This window comes from Micromys minutus (genome assembly GCF_963924665.1).
Source record: "Micromys minutus genome assembly, chromosome: 6".
NCBI classification, from domain to species: Eukaryota; Metazoa; Chordata; class Mammalia; order Rodentia; family Muridae; genus Micromys; species Micromys minutus.
Window position 1 is genome coordinate 15,730,005 of NC_137975.1, and position 23,634 is coordinate 15,753,638.

The following is a 23,634-nucleotide window of genomic DNA, read 5'->3' on the forward strand; positions in this document are numbered from 1 at the left end:
TCTCTACCTGGCAGTGCACAGGGAGATCACACCCAGACGCCATTCTTCAGGCCAGAGAATCATGTAGTAGATCTTCACTATCTTTCCTGTGCTTCAATTCCAATCCCCAAATCTTATCAAGAGCTTTGTAGCAGACTATATGTTGTGGCCCCTCCTCCTTCTCTGCCCCATTCCCTGTTACATACCCAAGTTTCTTCCTCTCTGTGTATCCTTCATCTGCTCCCTAAGAGCAAGCCTCCATTCCTTATTTTATCTCCCAAACCTAAAAACACAATTTTTCTGTCACCCAGTGCCCATACCTGCAGAATCTTACCAGGCATGTGATATCAAACAACTTACAGCCACCATATTTCTCTGAGAAACAGAACAACAGAAGTCAAGAAAATAGAACACTCACCCAACAAAAACAAAGCCAGATATCAAAACCTAGAATTAAAGTCATCTCACACCCAGATTGATCGGCATAGGCTTCAAATCAAAATCAAAAAGTTTTAAAACAATGTGCCTCCAATAGAGACTAAGAACCTCATTACAATGGTCTCTGAGAACTGCAACACAGCTAATGCACAAGACAAGAAGTTTAAAAAACTACTTGTCTCCTAGAAATTCTAACACACTTAAGATCACAGGTAAGAGAACCACTACTGCCCCAATACCTGGCCCAAGTGGAACCTGCCTGGAACACAGACTACCCAGAAACTGCTGAACAGCTAGGGGCAGGATCCTTCCAGTTTCTGTCTGTGACCACACAGCTAATGCTGTGCCACAACTCTCTGAACCACAATCTTGAACAAAGGAGTCCTGACATTCCTAAGATCAAGGGTCACAGACTCACAGGAGGGACAAGCTCTAGTCAGGAACAGCAAGATCAGCTAACACAAGAGATAACCAGATGGCAAGAGTCAAGCACAAAACCATAAGCAGCAGAAACCAAGACTACTTGGCATCATCAGAACCGAGTTCTTCCAGAACTGCAAGTCCTAGATACATCAAACACATCGGAAAAGCAAGATTATGATTTAAAATCACAGCTCCTGATGATGGTAGGGGCCTTTAAGAAGGACATTGATAAAGAAATATCAATCAAATAAAATCTCACTTAAAGAAATATAGGAAAACACAGTTAAACAATGAGAAGCCATTAAAGAGATAATAAATGGTTTTCTTAAAGAAATCCAAGAAAACACAACCAAGCAGGTGAAGAAATTGCATAAAACCATCCAGGATCGAGAAATAAAAATAGAAACAATGAAGATCCTGAGAAGATGACATACAGCCTAATAGAAAAAAAGAAAAAAAAAAAAAAAAGCCAGAGCCTTACCAAAATAGATACAAATGTTTGCAGCCAACCTCTGAACTGAGCATGAGAACTGCAATGGAGGAGTTAGGGAAGGACTGAAGGATCTGAAGGGTAATTCTCCAGCCTAGGGGAATCAGAAGGTGGTTAGGTGGGAATAAGTGGGTTGGTGGGGGAGCACACTAAAAAAACTGAATGGGGAAGGTAAGATGTGATAGGGGATTTGCAGAGGGAAAACTGAGAAAGGAAATACAATTTAAAATGTAAATTAAAATGACTAAGTCTTTGAAACAGCTATTGAAATATATGTCCAATACATTAAAGATGATATCAATAAATCCATTAATAGAATCTATGAAAACTCAGACAAACAGTGGAGTAGAATGAGAAACACAGTTCAAGACTGAAATAGAGTCAATAAAATAATCCACACTAGGGAAAAACTAGAAATGAAAAATTTAGGAAGTAGAACAGAAACTTCAGAGATAAGCTAAACCAACAGAATGCAAGAACTAGTAGAGAAAATATTAGGAATCAGGAACAAAATTAAGGAAATGATACCTGAGTCAAAGAAAGTGTTAAATCCAAATTTAAAATAATTCCAGATACAAAAGATTCTGGAAATCTGGGACACTAGGGAAAGATCAAACACATAAGAATAGGTGAAGGAGAAGATGCTGAGGTGAGAGACATTGAAATTGTTTCCAAAACTCATAGAAGTCATTGTCCCTAAACTAAAGATTTTCCTACGCTATCAAGGTAGAACAAGTATAAAGAGTACCAAATGTAGTGGAACAGAAAAAAAATCCTGAGTAATAAATAATAATCCAAACACTAAATATATAGAATAAATAAAGAATATTAAAAATCTCTAAGTAAAGAAAATAAATGAAATATAAGAACAAATTTATTCCATGAACATCTGACTTTTTATTGGAGACAGTAAAGCCAGAAAGATCTAAAGGGATGTTAGCCCATGTTACTATATACAACAAATCAATTATAATAGATGGAGAAAGAAAGACATTCCATGATAAAAACCTAATAATTATGTAGACAGGTCAATCTTCAAAAGACTCAAGAAGGAAACTTTTCCTCAAAAAGATAATTACACCAATGAGAACACAGAAATATATAAATAATCTTAGAGAAGCAAATCATAATGGGGTAAAAATGCCCATTCTGAAACAAAATTCTGAGAACCAACAAACTTTGCTCACTCATCTCTTTCCTTCAATGGTCTCACTACCCCAAGAAAAAAAGACTTACACTAACAGATTGTATTTGTAAACAGGGACCATCTTTCTGTTGCATACCAAAAAAAAAAAAAAAAAAAAAAAAAAAAAAAAAAAAATCTTAAAATTAATAGTAAAGATCTCCTCAGGGTTAAAAGATGGACAAAAGATATTCCCTAACAATAAACCTAGAAGGGAAAGAGAATACCCTTTGAACAGATGCAGATATTTAAATTCAACCATCAGACTGAACATGGTTACTCCAATGGAGAAGTTAGGGGAAGGACTGATAGAAATGAAGGGATTTGCAACCACATAGAAATAATGATATCAACCAATGACCCTACCCCTGGAGCTCTCAGAGACTAAACCACCAACCAAAGAGTACACTTGGGGGAACCCATGGCTCAACTGCAAATGTAGCAGGGAAGTGATTATCTGGCATCAATGGAAGAGGAGATTCTTGGACTTATGTAGATCAGATATTCCAGCATGGGGGAATTCTAGGGCACTGTGGTAGGAGTGGGTGAGTGTGGGAGCACCATTATAAAGCATGGGGAAGGGAATGATATAGGAGGTTTGAGGAGGGGCAACCAGGAAGGGGGATAATATTTGGAACATCAGTAAATAAAGTGATTAATATAAAATTAAATAAAATCTTGCAAAATAGACTTCTCAACAAAACTAATGAGATAGAGAAGAACACTACATACTCATCTACCAAGAGGATATTAAAATTATGAAAATCTATGCGTTGAGCCACGGGGTCATCAATGTTCACAAAAGAAACACTTAAAACTTAAATCACATCTTGAGTCTCATACATTTATACTGAGTGACTTTAATGCCCCACTTTTTCCAAAAGACAGGTCATCCAGAACAAAACTACAGAAATATTGGAGTTAAATAACAGCACAAAACAAATGGACTTAACAAATAGTTGTAGTATGTTTCACTCAAACAATAAAGAATTTAATTTCTTCTCAGCATTTCTTGGAATCAGCTCTAAGATTAACCACACACCAAAAAACACAAAGCAAGTCTCAACAGATGTGGGAAATTTTAAATAGCATGCTGTATCTTATCTGACCCTCACTGATTAAAACTGGATATCAAAAACAGAAGCAACAGAAAGCTTACAAATACATGGAGACTGAAACCCTCTACTGAATAAAAAAAAAAAATAGGCCAAACAGTAATAAAAAATGTAAAACCATGAGTTTGTATACTTTTATGCAAAAATGCGTAAAAATCTGTACATTTATCTTTGTTTTTTAAAATAGTTACAAAATTAAAAAAATAAAAAAAAGAAATTGTAGAATTCCACAAAAAAATGTAAAACCTTTCTAGAATTGAATAAAAATTAAAACACAAAATATCCCAATTTATGGGAACAATAAAAATGTTTCTAGGAGGCAAAATTATAGAACTGATACTATATATATATATATATATATATATATATATATATATATATATATATATATAATGTACATACACATATACACACACAAACACACAGAAATATTTTAGTTAAGATCTACTGTTATTAACTTAATCACACAGCTTTAGAAAAAAATAGTAAAGAGGAAAGAAAGAGAAAAAGAAAGAAAGTAGAAAAGTCATAAAGGAATTAAAAAGAAAGAACAAAAAAAGGACTAGGTTGCAAGAAATAAACTCAGTGATGAATTGATAAAGTAGGAAAAACAATAAAAATATAAATAATCAATGACAAAAGAGTTGTTTCTTTGAGAAGTAAATCAGTAAGAATAACAAACAATTGGCCAAATTTGCTAAAAATCATAAAGAGAGATAAATAAAAAACAAATTAACAAAATTGGAGATGAAAGAGGGACATTATAAAAGACACCGAGGAAATCCAGAAAATCCTCAGGTCACACTTCGAAGATTTGTACTCCACCAAATTGGAAAACAGAAACTGACTTCAAAAGAGGAAACCTATGATTTCCTCTTTAAAAGAATGAGCTCATGATCATCTATCTACCTGTTAATATGTAAAAATAAATCACTGCTGTCTTGCCTAAGTTTCCTTGATTTATGCTTGTGTATGTGTATGTTTGTGATGATCTCTCTATCTCTCTCTGTCTTTCTCTGTGTGGGGTTTGTGTGTCTGTGTGAGTGTGTGTAGGTTTGTGTGGGTGTAAGTGTGTATACTTACACACAAGTGGTTCTATGCTAATGCCCATGTGCACATGGAGAGGCAGAGGATGGTGCCAGATGTTCTTATCACTTTCCACCCTATTCCTTTTCGACAGGGTCTGTCACTGACACAGTAACTAGACTAGTAGGCAGCAAACCCCAGTGCACCTGTTTTTTCTGCACTACCCACACCAGCACTGGTGTGACAGATTAGTAGAGCCACATTTCTTAAGTAGGTACTGGGAATTAAACCCAAATACCCATGTTTGGACATCATGAGTTCTTCCCCACCGGGTGAACTCCCTCATCCTTGATGCCCAACTGTAAGTACATCAGCAATTCTCTAATTTCACTCTAACTTAATTCTACAGAGTGAATCGCACATTACAGATTCTTAAAACAAACTTATTTTTTTAAAGTCTCAAGTGCTGTGTTTATTTCGTTATAGGAAATAATCTCTACAATTCATCAGATAAATCCTTAAATGTCATGACCTTTGAGAGTAACACTGGGTATCAGGAACACTGAATTACTTAATAAATATTTTATTAGCTGCATAATTAAAACTAGATTATCTACCAAGAGAATACAACTTAAGTCTTATAAATAAGAACAAGAAACTCTCAATTCTTCAAAAGTTCACAGAACTGTAGAAAAAAACTGAAGTGATTTTACATCATTAATCTTTTAAAAAGACCTTTCACATGAGGTTTCAGCTCTTTAAATGTATTGGGAATAACAAAAATAAGAAATAATTTATGGATTGATGAATCTATCTTTTGTTAGACAACAATTAGCATATCTAAAACATACTCTAAGTTCTCAGTTTTTTCTTTTAGCCACATAACCTAATGTTTACCAGGCAGCGTACCATCTAAAGAACCCTATATAAATAGATTAAACTCAAGCAAACTATTGGAAGTATTAAAGAGAAATAATTTTCTACTATAAAAGTGACACATTTATGATAATAATTATTATCAATATAACATTAAGGATCCCACAAAACCCTATTAGCATTTTCTGGGATATGACTATGTGGTGTATATGTGTAAATACATAGATGAGTATTTTGTGTGTGAACATAGAGAGAGGAAGCATGTGTTTATAATGATTCAAGATCGAGTAGGGCACACGTATGCATACTGCACTGTAAAATCACAAGATGATCTTTGGTGTCATTCTTTAGTTACTAATATACCTGTTGAGATAAGATTTCACATTTAACTGCATCTTTGCCAACTAAGCAAGCCAGATGAGTTGTGGCCAGGCAAATCTCTGAATTCATTTACACTATAAAAATGAAATCTGTTTGCTGTCCCTTGAATGGTCATAGAATGGTGATTAGGAGATAATCAATAGAGAATCCAGAGTAAATGACTGAATGGAAATGGAAATGAAAGACTGGGTTCTGGTTTTGGAGAGCAAGCTATGTGGCTAAACTGGTGATCTTTAGAAAACCGGCTCGAGCAGAACACAGGCTGTTAGCTTATACCCACAATTTTATTTGTCTTTATATTTAATTTGTATTCTATTTCCTATTTCTTATTTATTTATTTGTTTCTGCTCTCAAACACCCCTTCTTCAGGAACCCTTCAGTAAGCCGAAGCTGGTCCTTTGCGCTACTGTATGTGTGTCTATGTATATCTATGTACACTTGAACACATATACACATATTGACAACACACATGAATATACAAAAAGAAGAATGTAGAATATGAGGCAGCAACAAAGAATATACAATATATTTCTACACTTAGGATCCGTGACTTTTGACCCTCCCTGGGTGTAATTTTCTAACTCTCAGCTTTTCTAGCTACAATAGTAGCTCTGCAGGCTGTAGCTGAAGTTCATGTACCTACATACACCTGAAGTCCAACCAGAGATGGGACTGAGTTTCCTACACTCTTTCCTTCATATCTTGTCTGACTTTCCAGCTTTCAGTGACATGTTCTTCATGAATACACACTTTTTCTCATGCCCATGTCAGACCAGGAACTTCTGTCATCTTTCTTGCTGACACACACAAATATTTTGGTGTGTGTTTGTGTGTGTGTATGTGTGTGTGTGTGTGTGTGTGTGTGTGTGTGTGTGTGTGTGTGTGTGTACTAATCTGTACTCATCCACCTGTATTTATATTTTTGTGTACGTATGTGCATGTATATGTATATATGTATATATATATATATATATATATATACATATATATACCTCTAAGTGCATGTGTATGCATGCACTATTTGTATGTCTATGTGTATATATTCTTATGAAACTTTGTGCTGTGTGTGTATGTTTGTGTGTATGCATATGTGTGTATGATGATGGGTCAGATCTTTCCATATTTGAAAATTTCTTTCAACCTTAGTTTTATAAACAGTTTATCAAGGAATAATGTTGTATTTATGTTTTGCTTTGATACTCATAATTCTGTCACATGGGAAATTATAAATAACAGCAAAGGCTTTCTTGTTATATATGTTCTAAATATCTCAGGCTGACCTCAAATTTCTTGTAACTGTACTGCCATCGTCCTGCCTAAACACACCCAAAAATACTGGGACTAAGGGTGTGAGTCACCACACTTGGCTATGCAAATATTTTTTTCACCTAGTATATTTTTAACTCAGTAAAATTGTGTGCATATAATACTGATGGTTTTGTTTTGTAATTTAATTCACTTGCTATTGTAGAGCACATACTGTGTGATTTTAGTTCTTTCATATTTAATAAAATTTTTCCAATAAAATGAGATTTCTTATATAGTATGAAACTTGGGGGTTACTTGGGGATTTGTTTGTTGTTTTGTTCTCTTTCTTTTCTTTCTTGGAGTATTAGCTTCTCTAAATACCAGTTATTTCATTTTGATGGTGTTCATCACATTCTTTGTAACTTCCCTTAATTTTTTACATTTTCCCCATAGAACAGTTATTTAAATAGCTAGCTAAAATTATCAATTTATACATTCCTGAATATTTTTTCTTTTAAATTCCAATTCTGTATATGTTCCCCTTAATTTTTTTATTCTTCCTTCATAAAATACATTGATAGTGGATGATATTCTAGATAACTCTCATCTCTAGATCAGTCATTCAAACTGAATTAACCAGGAAACTTCAGCACTAATCTACACCACAGATGAGATAGTCTTAAAAGTTATCTACAAAACATCTCACCCATCAGAACAAAAATCTATGTTCTTTTCCATATCTCATGGAAGCTGCTCCAAGGAAAAACACAATCTACCCCTCTCAAAACAAGTCTTACCAAATAGTAAAGGCACAGGTAATCTCTTGCATCTCATCAGTTCCCAGTGCAATTAAACTAGAAATCAATAATGAATTACAGAGACAACACAAATATGTAGAAACTAGAAAACGTACTCTAAAATGACCCTGAAGAAATCAAGGAGGATTCAAGAATTTAAGAACACAAGTAGCTTTTTCAGGACATTGGTTTGATTCCCAGTACTCACATATAAGTTTGCAACTGTCTGTAACTGCAGGTCCAGGAGACACAGTGTCCTCTGCAGGCCTCTGCAGATATGCATGTGGTACCACTCCAACATACTTACTTATAGTTGCAACGTCATATTGTCATGGTCTGTTCTCTTTCACTGTTCTACTCCCTGTTAGTGTTTTTTCTTTTAGTATCCTAACCTGTCCTCTTCAAGATGGCATTTGTCATGCCTGCATTGTTGTGCTTGAGTTTCCTCCACACTGCCCTAACTAACTGCCCTAACTTAAACGTTTGTTCTGTATTCTGAGCAGAAATTTAATATATGTTAAAAGGTTGGGGCTTATCAGTGACATCATTAGTTGCAAATGTCCTCAGTTACATTTTCCTTGTTGAAAAGAAGCTCCCAGTAGAAATGATACCTGGAGCCGTTCCTGAGGGATAGTTCTGACACTGATGCAGACAAAAGGTCCTTCAGTGAGTTCTCTGCATGCCATTTCTCAAAAGCCTATAACCTGTTAACATGCTGAATTGTTTCAAACTGAGATCGTTTCACTCCAGGAACTGGACATAATAAACAAGCTCATCTTACAAAATATATTCTTATGTTATTGTTTAGATATCTGTCTGACCCAGCCTTGACACCATTATTCAAGAACCTTATATAGTCAGATGCAAGAATAACAGTTATGCAAGAGTTACAATGAAGTGGAAAGAGCTGGTATTAAATGTTCACTAGTGATCATTTGCATGGTTGTACCATCTAAATGGCTTGCTAAGTGGCAGAGGTGCAAAATATGTCTGCACTGTACTGCATATGACCTTGATTTACAAATATAAAAACTATGTTGCTGAAACTCCTTCAGTTTACTACTGAAATTCATATAAGGGATAAAATATAATAAGAGAGGCCACAAAGCTGGCAGTGTATGGTAGAACAATATGATTATTTTACCTGCTTAACTATTTCTAAGAAACCTAATGATTTACTGAAGATTACATAAAATGAAATGCGATGTGCTTGCAATCATGCTGGAATGACATGGCAGATATCTCTGGTGTCAACTTGAAGATATATCTTATGTTAATTATTCAATTTGGGTTTCTTTTTGTCTTCTAAAATTTGTAAAAGATAGATCAAAGTTTTCATGGTCTCTTATTAAAAATATTAACAAGGGTCTAAGGTGGTGTTTAGTCAATAATGTGCTGGGGCAGCAAAATTTGAGTTCAATACTTAGCACTCATGTACAGACCTTGGCATTACTTAATGAGGTCCAGGTCAGTGGGAGATATTGCCTCAAAATAGGTAATGGACAGATAGATAGATACCTTTTTTTAAAGGGGTTTCATTATGTAGTTCAGAGTGAATTTGAACACTTGGTCTTTTTGTTTCATTCTTCAAGAGATGGAATTACAAACGTGTGCCACTAAGCCCTGCTCTTAACTAAGTTTCTCTTTAGAAGATAAAAGTAATCTCAGATCAATAATCCAGTTTTTAACCAACAATACCATTAAAAAATGTAAACCCCAAATTAGCAATTAAAAAAAGAATAATACATTTAAAATCAGAGTTAAATGGGAGAGAATTAAGAGACAAGAGATGCAGTGGAAGTGAATGATAAATGTCCCCTAATGGCTCCTATATTGGAATACATAGTTCCTGCTTGGATATGCTATTTGATGGAGTTATGGAACCTTGAAGCCTGGAAGCATGCTGTATGAAGAACATTATTAGAAGATGGACTTCAAGGGTTGATAGCTTTGTCAAATTTCCTGTTCTAACACTTTCCTTCCTTAGTCTTTAGTGGATTTGACTAAGATGAAGAAAGAAAAAAAAAGATACTTGAAACCAGGTACAAAACCACATAGTCTGAAGAATCAAAATTGGTCCCAACTTAGTATTAAGAGCAGTTGTCCAGTGATAAGTTTGATTTTTTTCTTAAAAAGTGCCATTCTCTGGTGACTAGATATTTAAATTATGACCCTCTCAGGGGCCATTTTTATTCATACCAGCCCACATGCACTTTTGAAATCACAAAGCCTACCCCCAGTAACACCCTTCCTTCAGTGGTGGTGCACACCTCCTACTGTTTGTTCTTGAACAGTTCCACCAAACAGCTACCACGTATTCAGATATCTAAGCCTTTGGGCACCATTTTCACTCAATGCACCATATAAGGCAATGATACAAATATTTTGGATTAGTGTTCTCTACTATGACTTCTTAAAAGCTCTGTATTCTTCACACCAGCATGTGTAGCTAGCCCTCCTCAGAACCTAATAGCACAATATTTAGAAGTCAAGTGTTCTTCAGTCCTCCAGAAATTTATCTTGGCAAGGCAGAGGACTTGCAATAGTGGTGATGAAGAACATGAAATAATGGCCACCTGTCTTGTTATATACAACTCCAAACCTGAAGTGAATTTAGCACTAAGAATATGAGAACCATGGTGGGCAATAGCACCCATCAGCCATCTACTATGGTTTAATTTTTAGTGTTAAAGTCCATTAGATGGATTTCAGGTGCTATTGCTCACCATAGCGCTCACATTCTCCAGGCATGCTCCAAGATCACTTATACTTCTGCCTGACACTCGAGGAAGAAATCTATCCATCTAAAAGCAGAAATCAATTGAAATTAACAACAGTTTTATATCTAAGCATTCTTACAGATGTTCAAACTTCCATAATTCAGAGATCTGAAGAATTGCATGCCTACTAGTGTAATGGATAAATGGAAAGGCAGAAATATCTTTCTTATGTCTTTCTTTCCAGAATATTTTTCCACAAATTTCTTCTAATAAACACTTACTGAAGGTAAAGCTGTGTATGTGTTTAGCATACTCTCCAAAAATTAATATTTTTGCTACTTCCAATAAGTTTACTCATTTTCATCATATTTGCCATATTACAAATTTCTTCTCTCTTAGTGATGCAACTGAAAACCCTTGGCAATTAATGAAGCTCAGGCTTAAACCCTTTTATCACACATATCATGTACCTCCCTCTCTTCTTGTCTTCTGCATAACCAAGGATCAGAAATTAATTATCCCCAACTAAGTATACAATACAGAACTTTTTAGTATATTGAATCCATAACCAATTAAAGTATTACACTGACTCATCTGTCATGATATCATAGTGCTGAGTTTGCTGACAGCCTCAAATATTGACAAAGATTCTCATCTGAAATGCACCATTTGGCATTTCTGTGTACATGCCTTTACTTTATTTGAATCTATGATTACATGCATAAAAGGGTAACCCTGATAAATATTAATTCTGTTTCAAATGTTTTATAAAAGCCTGGAGTTTTACAAAAGCAATTTTTTAAAGAATTGTAGTGTACTTAGCAAAAAACTATTGGCACTAAAATATCACATAATTTTTAAAAGTAAAAAAAAATTCTTTAATAATTTTAAATTAACAAATTTTAACAACTATATGACTTATCAAGGTATTATTTAAAGTCTGTTTTATCTTTATTAATAATTAGATAACAAGAAGGCCCTGCAATTAGCTCTACATTGGTAGTGAGGAGATAAGACAGGTAGAAAGTAAAAGTGTAAGGGATAGATAGATAGTTCAAGGGTTCAGAGTAAGCACTGCTTTTTCAGATACTCGAAATTTAGTTCCTAGCAGCTGTGTTGGAAGACCTAGTAGTGCCAGGAACTCTAGCATCCTCTGGTACCTGCACATATATGTGCATGTTTGTACCCACAAATATACACATAATAAAATTCATACAAAAATATCTTTAAAAATGCAAAAGAAATATAAGTCAAATAGAAAATAAAGTGAACCCAATATTGATAATAAATTATTTTCATAAATTTGTGACCTGCTTGTAAGTTGATCCAAGGTATGTTCAAAACTGATTTTAATGAGAGAAACTATAATCTTTACTCATATATTTAATTTGGTTTTAATTTTTAAGTTTTTAGTGATTATTTTATGTGTATGAGTGTTTTTTTCATGCATATCTGTGCACTACATCCCTGGAAATGACAGTAGTGTGCTTTTAATACGTGTCTTAAAGATATGTAGAATAATTAATGTTAATCATTATGAACTAAAAATTGATAGTGCTTCACTGAAAGTACCAAAATATAATTAATGTAGATAGACATGTTCACATTTCCCAAAGGCTTAAAAAGCCAGAAGTAGTTAGGTTAGATTTATGAATTGTATGGATTTATGATTGAGATGAAGTTTTGTGTGTGTGTGTGTGTGTGTGTGTGTGTGCATGAAGGGCTATAGATTGAGTTATTTTTCATACTGTACTTTATAGTCAGAAGAAATGATAACATTTGATTAGCCATTTAAGAAAAGTAAAAAGAGGGTTGAGGATATGTGTGTATAAAAAGGGCATTCAGAAGTTATATGTAAAATTGACAGATTCCACCAGAGAATGCACATTGAAACCTGTCAACACTGGTAGGAAATATTTATGGGAACTCTCATTCTACAGATGCCTGCTTGAGGGTCAGCAGGTATATTTAGTCCATGGATTCTATGAAGCTATACTCTGAATCAAGTTTTGGAATAAAAACTCTTTCTGCTACTTCTTCTGGAGAAGAAAACAAAAGTGACATTCATTGAAATCAGACAATGTTTAAAGTTTTTAAGCATTTTCAAGAAACATGACATTATCTTGCTTTTAGATTTTAGAATTTTATTACTTTTGACTTTTTTTTGCAGAGTGTCCCAGCCTAATTGTTACTACTGCCAACAGGAAGCACTGAGATGGAATCAGGTGGGAAAGTCCTGTTCCAACTGCCTGGTCCGGTTCCTATGGCTTTTGTCAAGCACCTCATTCTTGCTTCCTCTGTATCCTACAAATACGTTGGTTCTTAAAGCCCAGGTAATCTTTATTCTCACCATTCTGCTCTATTGCAAAGACCAAAGTCTAGAGAAAGTCCTTTAATCCTACAATTGAGAATTAAAGGTATTGTTTCTACATTTCTTTAGGTGTCTGCAAGATAAATGTAAATATAGTAGGAAGGCACTGTTGTCTAGACAGCTGAATTCCACTTTATGTTAAAACACACTGGTTTATTTACCTTATGATTATTTATTAAACTAGTCATATATTTAGTTTAGAAAGCACAATGAATGCAGAGTATTCTCTACAATTTATTTGTGAAAGACTATTTAGGAACTATCGTGTTCATATATGCATTTCTCAACATTTTAACGTCAGCCTTTGTTTGCTTATTCTATATCTCATGTAAGTTCATAAAAATATGCTAAATTTGTAGAAAGTTATGAATGTCTTGTGCATTTTAAGCAGGTACTTCAAACTTTATATTTCACTCTCAGTTTTCCTATTAGGGAATAAATACATCCACCAAATCACTATGAAAATATGTCAGTAATATTGATTATCCATCAGGACACTGTTCTACAAAGATACTCAGTTATTGCTGAGTGTTACACTGTGACTTTACAAATGATGCAACTCTCATATTTTTCTTCTAAACTGCCTTATTACTCCTGATTCATTATCCTCATGCTTACAAATATAAAACTTTTAAATCATGCCTTTAAATAAAGTTACAATGACATAGTACTATGAATAAAAAGATTAAAAGAAAAGTTCAATGAGTTCATTTTAGCAATGGGAATCATGAAAAACTACCATGGATAATGACTTGGACATGGTCACCTGATGTGCCATTGACATAAATAACCCCATCTCAACGATATTTCACTTCAAGGTTTTATTATTTATTTTGAATGGACTTCCAGAAACCATTCACTTTTCTGTAACCTATTTGTTAAATTGTTAGTCATTCTTCCTTTTTATCTAGCTAGCAACATTAAAAATGATTACTTAAATTTACAAATGGATTAAATGTATGATAAATTATTCTGAAAAACAACAGTGTTGACTGACCTATGAGAAATGTACAATTTTTCAGAATTTTTATCACAATATGATAGTACAGATGTTTTATTTTATTAATGAAAACATTGAAGAACACAGAAAATAAGAAACACACTTCAAGCCTATCTAGCTAATGTTGAACTATCAATTATAATTTTTAAAAATCTAGATGTTTCTAAACTCAATTGTAAAGGTTAGATTTAGGCCTGTAAATAAGATAATGCCCATTGATTAAATTATCATGTATTAAATTCCACATTTTAGATGTAATTATCATTTTAAAACACCCTTACTCTTGAACACATAGTCCAATTCTATCATGTAAAATGACAGCATACAAAAAAAAAAGACATCATTCACCCCATAGTACTAGTACGCAGACTTGAATAAGGGCAGAAATATGAAGATTGTTTAACAATCTCAATAGAGAAAAACATCTGGAACTGGGTAATCTACACAATTCTCCACTGGTCAAATTTATCAAAAATGTATATTAAGTATGCAAAGCGTGAAAGTCATGTAGCATTCAAAGTATGAACCTGCTTCTACATCACACAATTGAATGAAACCACCCATTCAAAACTACCATGAATTAAAAGAATAAGTGTTACATTAATTCATCTGAAAAGAGACAGCAAAATAAAATGTCAAATTAAATCTCCTAAAATATTATTATCAAGTATATTAGGTAAGGAATAGGTAGAATTTGAGAACCCTAAAATTTTCAGTTTGTAACAAAAAAAAAAGAAGTAAAACAATTAATATATTGTACCTTGAAATGGTTAGAGGCTGAAGCAACTTGCCTCCAAGCTTGAGACTCACATAATGGAAGGACACAACTGAGTCCCACAAGTTATCTTCTCACTTCTCACAAGTATCATGGCACAGGGATATGGTAGTACATGCCTGTGATTCTAACATGTAGTGAGGATCGGCAGGAGGGTCAGATGTTCAACCTCATCCCTATGAGTATAAGTAGTTGAAGACCAGATAGGACTACATGAGACCTGATCTCAAAACTAACCAACCAACCAAATAAATAAACAAATAAAAAAACAACAGCAAAATAAGTATCTATATACAAATAATTGTAAAATATTTCTGCATCTACTACTTTAGAGGTCCAGAATTTGAAAAGAAAGTTTGCAAAATAGTTGATAATAGGTGAGCAGAATTGGATGGAAGTAATGCTTAATATCTTATCTTGATTTGTTCTCTCTTCATTAATTACAGCTTTGACCATACAGTGACTGCTCAACTCCTATTAAATTGGGCAAATAGCAAATGGTTATAAATGCACATGTTGCAGGAGATATGCATACATATATGTGTGGAAAGCCAGAGGTCAAAGCCAGACTGGATGTCATTTCCAGTTACCATTGTTTGCCAATATTTTCAGAGGGTTGACACTGAGTGGACCCTACCTGCTGGCCAGGAAGCTCCAGGGATCCACCTGTCTCTGCCACTCCTGTGCTTAGGTTGCAGGTACAAGCACATACTATCACAACCACATTGTTCACTAGTGCTAGAGTTAAAACAACTAGACACCCCCCCAGCTCCCAGAAAGTAAACTATCTACCAAAGAATACACATGGAGGGACCCATGGTTTTAGCAACATATGTAGCAGAGGATGGTCGTATCAGGCTTAAAGGAGAGGAGAGGTCCTTGTTCCTGTGAAGGCTAAATACCCCAGTGTAGGGGAATGCCAGGACAGGGAAATGGGAAGCACTGGGTAGGTGGAGTACTCTTTCACAGAGGCAGGGGGAGGCAGATGGGATATGGTGATTCCAGAGGGGAAAGCAGAAAAGGGGATGACATTTGAAATGTTAGTAGAAAAAATATTCAATGGCAAACAAAATAAACCAAAACAAACAAAAAAACAGGTCCTCATGTTACTTGGCAAGTGCTTTACCCACTGACTTCCTTCCCAATTTTCATTTCACCTATACTTAGGGAACCATGTAAGATAAATAATGCAGAAGAACTTAGAAACACATCAGAGGTTACAGTTGCAGAAGAATGTACACTGGGTAAAGGTTTTACGTCTGGCCTCACTGGACAAGGTCTTGGGTTGAGCAAGCTTACCAGCTGCTGTCCTTGCACACCCCAGGCCGCATACTGCAACACTGAGTCCTCAACTTCTGGGGGATTCAACTCCCACACTTCCCTTGAAAAGATGTAAATATTTTCACGTGAACAAACTGACATCTCTGACAACTTAGGTAGAAAATGGCTCATAAAATGCAGAAAACCAAAGAACTTACCCAGTGTGTATGTTGTAAATCAAATATGAAGCAGTAAATGAGTAATGAAAAATCTGAAATAAGAAAAAAAAGAATAGAGTAATCAATCACAGTTTTCTGTAAAAGACTGATCTTGGTGCACACTGAAAACTGGCTATCAGGGAAACACAAGACATAGGAAATATGCTACTAAGATGTTTCTTGCTTTTTTTTCAACATTTTAGCTATAAAAGACATTAAATTCTTACCTAAGATTGAGACTATAGCTATCCTCTTCCCTGCTCAGAAAATCAGCATAGAACCTCCTACAAATACATGCAAAAGCCCCTGTACTAGGTGTAACGCCTGTGTATGTTATTAGGGTTGTATTTCTCAAGGTACATGAATGCTACTTAAGGCAGTAAACTACTGAAGTGATTTCCACTGTTGGGTTCTAGAAATTGCCTCACAAACCACAGAAACACCAATCTCAGTCAGACAGGGATATTTTATTGAGCATACACCCCAGGATTAGTACACCGGAGATATGGTCAAGATTTGGGAATTGAACTATGAACCTGATACTATAAGGTTTTAAATTCTCAAATCCACAAACATCTGTACCAAGATATTTTACCAATCCAGGTTTAGAGATAGGGGGACTTCCTCAAGAACATGTCTTTGTTGGGCACTTGTCTTGCTCCCATCGTTTGGGGTCTTCAACTGTGGAAGGGGACTTGCCTTGGCTAATATTTATGTCATAACTTGTCTCCCAAAATGGAAATTTTTTAACATTTATATCTCAACTTGCTAACCAGGATGTCAGTTCCCAAGGAGTCCTTTGGAACTTAAACATTACTCAACCCCTATTCAAAATGTAAGTCTTATACCAAATAGTTTCTTATACTGGTGTAGGTGTCTCTCTCTTATGCTCGGGTCCATCTCAGGAGCAGCTTATAGCATAAGAGCTTATACATGGTACAAGAGGTGTTGCTGGGTGGTGGGTTCAATTTTAAGCTCATTTGGGTAACTATACAAAACAGTTCTAATGACTTTAATTTTTATTAGTTTCCAAGGGCACAGAACATAAAAGAATATGTAACAAATATTGGCGTTAGAAAGTTTTCTAGTTATAACAAAAGCACAAGTTTTCCCATAATGGTAAGCTAGCCAAGTAACTGTTACCTAGGCATTAATAGTTGATTACTGCTTAGTAATCTTGAAGAATTTTAAAAATTATCTATTTAGGCATGTCTGTGGGATTTTGCATTCATGAATACAGTGAACCCAGAGGTCTTACAAAAGTATACAGCGCCAATTTTTTTAATCTCTTTGCAAGTATTTTTTGATATTGTCTTTCAACAGTCTTGCTTCTAGGTTGAGAAGATAGTTCAATACATCCACCACTTGCCGTAAAACCATGAAGACTAGAGTTCAGTCTAGTACACACCTAAAGCTATATGCAGAAGTGCACATTTGGAAGCACTGTGAGGTGGGAGGTAAAGAATGGACAGTCCCCAAAATCTCAGTTACCAGGTAGCTTGTCGCATGCAGTAGGCAACAATAAATCATGTCTTAAACAAGGCAGAAGGCAGTAACCAAAGCCAGAGGTTGTTTTCTGACATCCCTACATATCCAACCATAAGAATATGCATATACTTCATTCATGCACAGACACAGACACAGAGAGAGAGAGAGAGACAGAGAGAGAGAGACAGAGAGAGAAGGGTGAGGGATGGAAGGAGGGAGGGAGGGAGGAAGGGAGAGAAAGAGAGATACATATACATGCACATGTGCCTTATTTTATTTTATTTTTTGAAGTGTCTTTCCCCCCCTAAGGATTACAGTATCCATAACAGGGCAACACAAAATTGCAGCACATAGTATAAAACTATCACTGGATTTCTATTTTCCTAACCTAAAATGATGAAACTAAGAAATCTTGGGAAAAAGAGAAAAATTGAAAAGAATAAATTAGGAAATTAATGGTGTCTGTGCTCTGTCCTGGTGAAAATTTTCTCTTTCTGAATCTATGTCTAGCTGGTGAAAAATGTCTTACTTATCTCTCTTTGTTGAAATGTGGGTTTACATTGGTGCTTATTCGACAATTCCAATGGGATTGTTGGTCCTTTACTGAGGGTGAAGTGCACTGCTAATTGATAATATTGTCAATTAAAACCTCCTAGAAGTAAATTCTACTTCTTCTCACTGTAATAATAATTCCGATAAAATAAATTGGTTACAAATTTGGCAAAGTACTATAAACATTCCTTTTTGGTAGGAAAGGCCTGGTCTCCCCACTCTCTAGAGTTGTGTCTCAAAGAGGCTTTATTTTCCGTGTTTTCTAGAAGAGTTTTCAAATCTGAGATTGCCCTCATTGAGAGCTTAAAAACATAGTTTTTGTCAGTATCTATGATGACATTCATATGGTATTCATTAAAATTATGCATCAGACTCCAATGTTTATTAGCTTTTATTTATTGTGGAGAGCGGTAGGTGCAGATGAGCATGAACCATCATGCTTAAGCATGGAGGCTAGAGATCAACCTAAGGCTTATTCCCCAGTTGCCCTTCAGCTGTGTGTGTGTGTTTGCGTGTGTGTTGTGTGTGTGTGTGTGTGTGTGTGGTGTGTGTGGTGTGTGTGTTGTGTGTGTGTATGTTTGTGTCTGTGTGGTGTGTGTGTGTGTGTGTGTGTGTATGTGTGTGTGTGTGTGTGTTTCCTCTATACTATATGTCTGGACAAATGTTACTTTTAGAAGGTGAGACTTTTTAGGTACCCTGACCAGCCAGTTAGCTCCAAGGTTACTGGGACTACAAGCAAGATCTGCTATGTCTAGGTTTTTAAAAGTCATTTGTTTTTACTGTACACATGTGAATATTTTTTCTGAATACATTTCTGTGCACAGTGTATATGCCTTTTCTATGGTAACAAGTAGAGGGTGTCACATAATCTAGAACTGGGTATTAGCCATTATTTGTGTTCTGGAAATCTAACCTTGATCCTCTGGAAAAGAAGCCAGTATGGTTAAGCACTGAGAGTTCTCTGTGCTTAGTTTTTGTGAGTCCTGGAGAACAAATTCAGCTCCACATGTTTGTGTGGCAAGAACTTTATACTCAGCCACTTCTCTTACCCCTAATTTCAAGATATTTTTAATAGATATGCATGTCATACTTGGTAATGCATGGTAATATTATCTACATCATTCCAATTTTAGCATATATTCTGCCAAAGCCAGCATTGACTTCAAGCTTAAAATCGTGGATGCACCATTAGAGCTGACAAAAAAATGAGAAATATGCCTGCCTCTGTCAACATCTTTTATCTCTGAAAGTGCTGTTCACCAAAGCAACCTGTCGACTGAGCAATTGCTCTTAACAGCAGATAAATGTGTGACTTTGTTAGGAGTGCAAAGAAGCCATCCACCCCTGCCACTGATCAACAGCGAAGTGTCCAGGTTTCTAGCCCCACATTAATCTTGCAAGTAACATTTCCTGTGCATTAACGTTAGGAGCAAAGCAGAATCACCACCAAAATAATGACTGAAGCATGAGTCGTTAGAATCAGAAAATGTTGGTCTCTGTCTATATTATCTAGTCTAAAGGTTGCCAGCTCTTATGTGCAACCCTAAAATAAAATGGTTGGGCACTGGATAAAGGGATCATTTATTTTTCTCTTTTTTCCCCCCTCAGGAAAATGGCCAGTTGTCTTTCCATTTTTCCCCTTGAATTTGTATTCATTCATTCATTCATTCATTTATCAATTATACATCCAATTGCTGCTCCCTGTTCCATGTCACACAAATCTGTCCCCCATTCCCCTTGCTCTCTTCTTTGAGATAATGTATTACCCCCCTGGCTATTGTCCCACACAGGTCCATCAATTTCCTGCAGGACAGGTCCATCTTCTCCTACTGAAGCTAACAATGCTCTTTAAATATACTGTGAGATTAAGTTGCATTTTTAAAAAGATTTATTTACCTTATATATATGAGTACACTGTCACTCTCTTCAGATGCAGCAGAAGAGTGAATTGGATTCTATTACAGATTAAAGACATTGCTGAGTAACCATGAGGGACAGAGTTCAAATCCCCATAAACCCATGTAAATGTTAGCTGTGGAAGGCAGCTTACCTATCATTTAGGCACACATATAATTGGTAGGTGGGCCTGGTGGCCTTACCTACCATGGAAGATGAAGACAGGGATCCCTAAAGCAATTCTAGCCATGAAAAGTGAAGACAGGGATCCCAAAAGCAAGCTGGCTTGTAAAACTAGTTAAATTGGTAAGTTCTAGTTTTGACAAGAGACCCCCACATTAATAAATCAGATGGGAAATTGATTGGGAATCATTCCTGACACCATTTATGGGCCTTGATACATGCATACACACACACACACACACACACACACACACACACACACAGAAAAAGCATATACACACAAGTATACTATATACACACATAGGAAAAATGAATTTTAATCTTTTAAAATAAATTTAAAAATTTTAATTATTAATGATAATCCTATAAGAATTCCTAAAATTATATTCATGGTTATTAAGTTCTTTTACAGTGAGACTGCTATTAGATAGTCTTCTGATAGTCAAAACTGCAATGAGAACTCTGCCAGTCTCCCATATGTCACCAGTTAACTGTCTCTTAGATAGTAACCAGACTTTCTACTACTCAGAGCACATTCCAGAGTTTGTAAAATGATTAACTAAAGGTCATAAAAAGGAAACTAATGATTTATTATAAGTGCTAGGACAGAAGATAGATATTGACTGGATTTATTTATATAAATATTCACTAATAACTTAGTCATGGCTTTTAACTCTCAGTGAAATTGGCATTGTGACGGGTGATGGATGTTTAGCCAGATAATTACTCCTAATAAATATGCATGTAAACATCTGTTGTAAACCTCCACTTCAATTTATGATTTGAATTTGTGTAAACTTGTGGTGAACTTTTTACCATGTGATCATGTATTCTGAGAGATGTTTTAAGTGCCGAGGACAAGAAGAAGCAGAGAACTTAACTGAGAACTGAGGACAGAACACTTCTTTGATAAAAGAGAAGAGACAGGAGTTTTCCCCTTGTCCCATGTAGAATATTTTCACTTTCCCTTTTCTTATATAGCTTTCATGGGAAACTTTTTACAAGTTAGTAATGAAATCTATAATTACTCTTAATAGTGTTTTCTTTTTTCATCTTGTGAATTCTACTAGCAGGTTGAACATAAGAGCCTTGCAGTTCTCACTGAGATAGAACAAAGGCCACATTACTTAATCCTCCTCCCCACTCTAGCTGTTAACCTACAATTGTCAATTCCCTAATTGAGCAGCTTTCCCCCACCCCCCAAAATAAGCAAGAAAAGCACAAGAATACCCGGAGCCACAGTAGAGGGAAAATGAGGTCTTTGGCTGAAGAAAAGACTTGCTTAATGTTTGAGAAGACTGTGAAATACACTGGGGAGAATCCACAACTCCTGGTTTCCGACTGCACAAAGACTGAGTGTACTATGTGAGTGTGATAATCCTGAAGCTCCTGAAGCTGGCCACCAACATCACCAGAGATAAGCTATTGTCTCTGGGGACATGCTTGGAAAGTTCACTAAGACCCAAAAGTTTCGGTTACATGTTACAGCTCAGGATTACCTTACACCCTATGCCAAGTGTAAAGTGTGGATAAATCCTGGAGCAGACGAGTCCTTTTTATATGGAAATTATGTACTGAAAGGCAGTCTGCATTGAATTACTGAAAACATGTCTCAACACCAAGGAGTGGTGGTTTATTCCATGGCTGACATTCCTTTGAGTTTCTGGGTAGTAGTAAAATCTACCCAAGACCGCAGAAAAGTGGACCCCAAGGCAATTTTGGTGTACCATCAAGCAGACATGGGGGTGAACATTTGCCATGAAGAGACATTGACATAGGATGGTCATCCCAAGAAATTTCGCTCTGTTAGAGGACTTAGTTTTGTTTCCTGTGGGCAGGCTGTCGTGTTAAATCTGGATGACACTGAGATGTGCTGCTTGGATTCTTATCAACAGAATTGACTTAAAAATAGTGATTTTGGCCCTCTGGAGTCAAAAGCAGGTGGATGACAAGTACAAGGTTAGCACAGGCTACATAGAAAGTTCAAGGCTATCCTGGGGTACCTAATGAGACTTGTCTCAAACATCTAAAATAGACAAACCTGAAATTGTGTGAGCAAATAGAGTGTTTCTATTTTGTATCTGCATCTTCTTGGTTGGAATTCGAAGACATATTGCAAGTGATGGTTTCTAAGTTACTGCACAGAGAATAGGGGTAATCTTACTGTTTTCTGTTATAAGACTATTTTCCAGGCTTATAATAGCACAGTGGACTTTCTAATATTTATTAATATTAAAGTTATAAACAGCCATATATGGATAGTAGGCCATGACTATGATTTTATATATAGAATTTAATAAATTTTGATGTTTTTTTTATTAAGATAAAGAAAGAGCAAGAAAGTTTTAGGACTTTTTTAAAGAAGTAATTATTAGCATTTCAGTACAGCTAGGGAGCTAGAAGGTCTGGAGACTCTCAGGCTTTAAAGACACACCAGAGTTCTACTCTGTGTCTGTCTTTACCCTCTCTAGCCAGGAGGCTCCTGGCTGGACAAATCTATTCTCCTGGAATGATTGAAAATACACTTTGTTGCATAAATTTGTAGAGTTAGATTGAGGTCCCATACCCAAAGTCAAATATATAGTACAGAGGTTAAAAAGAAGGTTTTATATGAATCAATTTCTCTCTCTCTCTCTCTCTCTCTCTCTCTCTCTCTCTCTCTCTCTCTCTCTCTCTATCTATCTATCTATCTATCTATCTATCTCTTTTTCTTTTTTCCCTTTCCCTTCCTCCATTCCTTTTTTCCTCTTTGTCTTTATGCACTCCCTCTCTCCTTACCTCTGTAAAATGTTGGATCAGAATGAAAAGTAGATATTCAGTGAGAAACATAATGAACTAAAGTTTACTTAAACTGAAAGACACTGTTTTAAGCTCACCCTTTATTTTGCCATCAACAACATCTCTACCTTTAAACAACTCTTTTTAGTTTTCCTTTAAAAATTACTTTGTTACCTTTTTTTGAGATTATGATATAATCACATGGTTTTTTGTTAGACAGAGACCATTACAGAAAACCAATGTCAAATTTCAGAGTGGTGGTATCCCGTTCCACTGGACACATACAATATATAACTCCCAATCCTGGGCTTTGAGATTATTGTAGACATAGCAGCAGAAATATCAAAAAAGCCAGAGAATCAGAAAGTTTTCTGTAAAATTGTCTCTTCTAGTAAAACCAGAAACTGTGTTCATGAAGTTTCACTGACATGCCTACC

At 35.4% G+C, this 23,634-nt stretch overlaps 1 protein-coding gene and 1 pseudogene across 6 annotated transcripts in view; one reads left to right on the forward strand and one right to left on the reverse strand.

Moving 5' to 3' along the window:
- Window positions 1–23,634, reverse strand: part of DPP10 (dipeptidyl peptidase like 10) — a gene marked incomplete at both ends in the record, with an annotated part of 1,446,555 nt that overhangs the window by 125,070 nt on the left and 1,297,851 nt on the right. For all 5 annotated transcript variants that reach the window (XM_080918333.1, XM_080918332.1, XM_080918331.1 and 2 more), the window contains 2 exons: window positions 16,122–16,203; window positions 16,301–16,353. In XM_080918333.1, the coding sequence (XP_080774459.1) occupies window positions 16,122–16,203; window positions 16,301–16,353 (135 nt within the window). The remainder of the gene's footprint in view (window positions 1–16,121; window positions 16,204–16,300; window positions 16,354–23,634) is intronic.
- On the forward strand, window positions 21,672–22,197 carry LOC308421856 (60S ribosome subunit biogenesis protein NIP7 homolog; annotated as a pseudogene). Its single transcript has one exon. The product of its transcript is annotated as a 60S ribosome subunit biogenesis protein NIP7 homolog (transcript).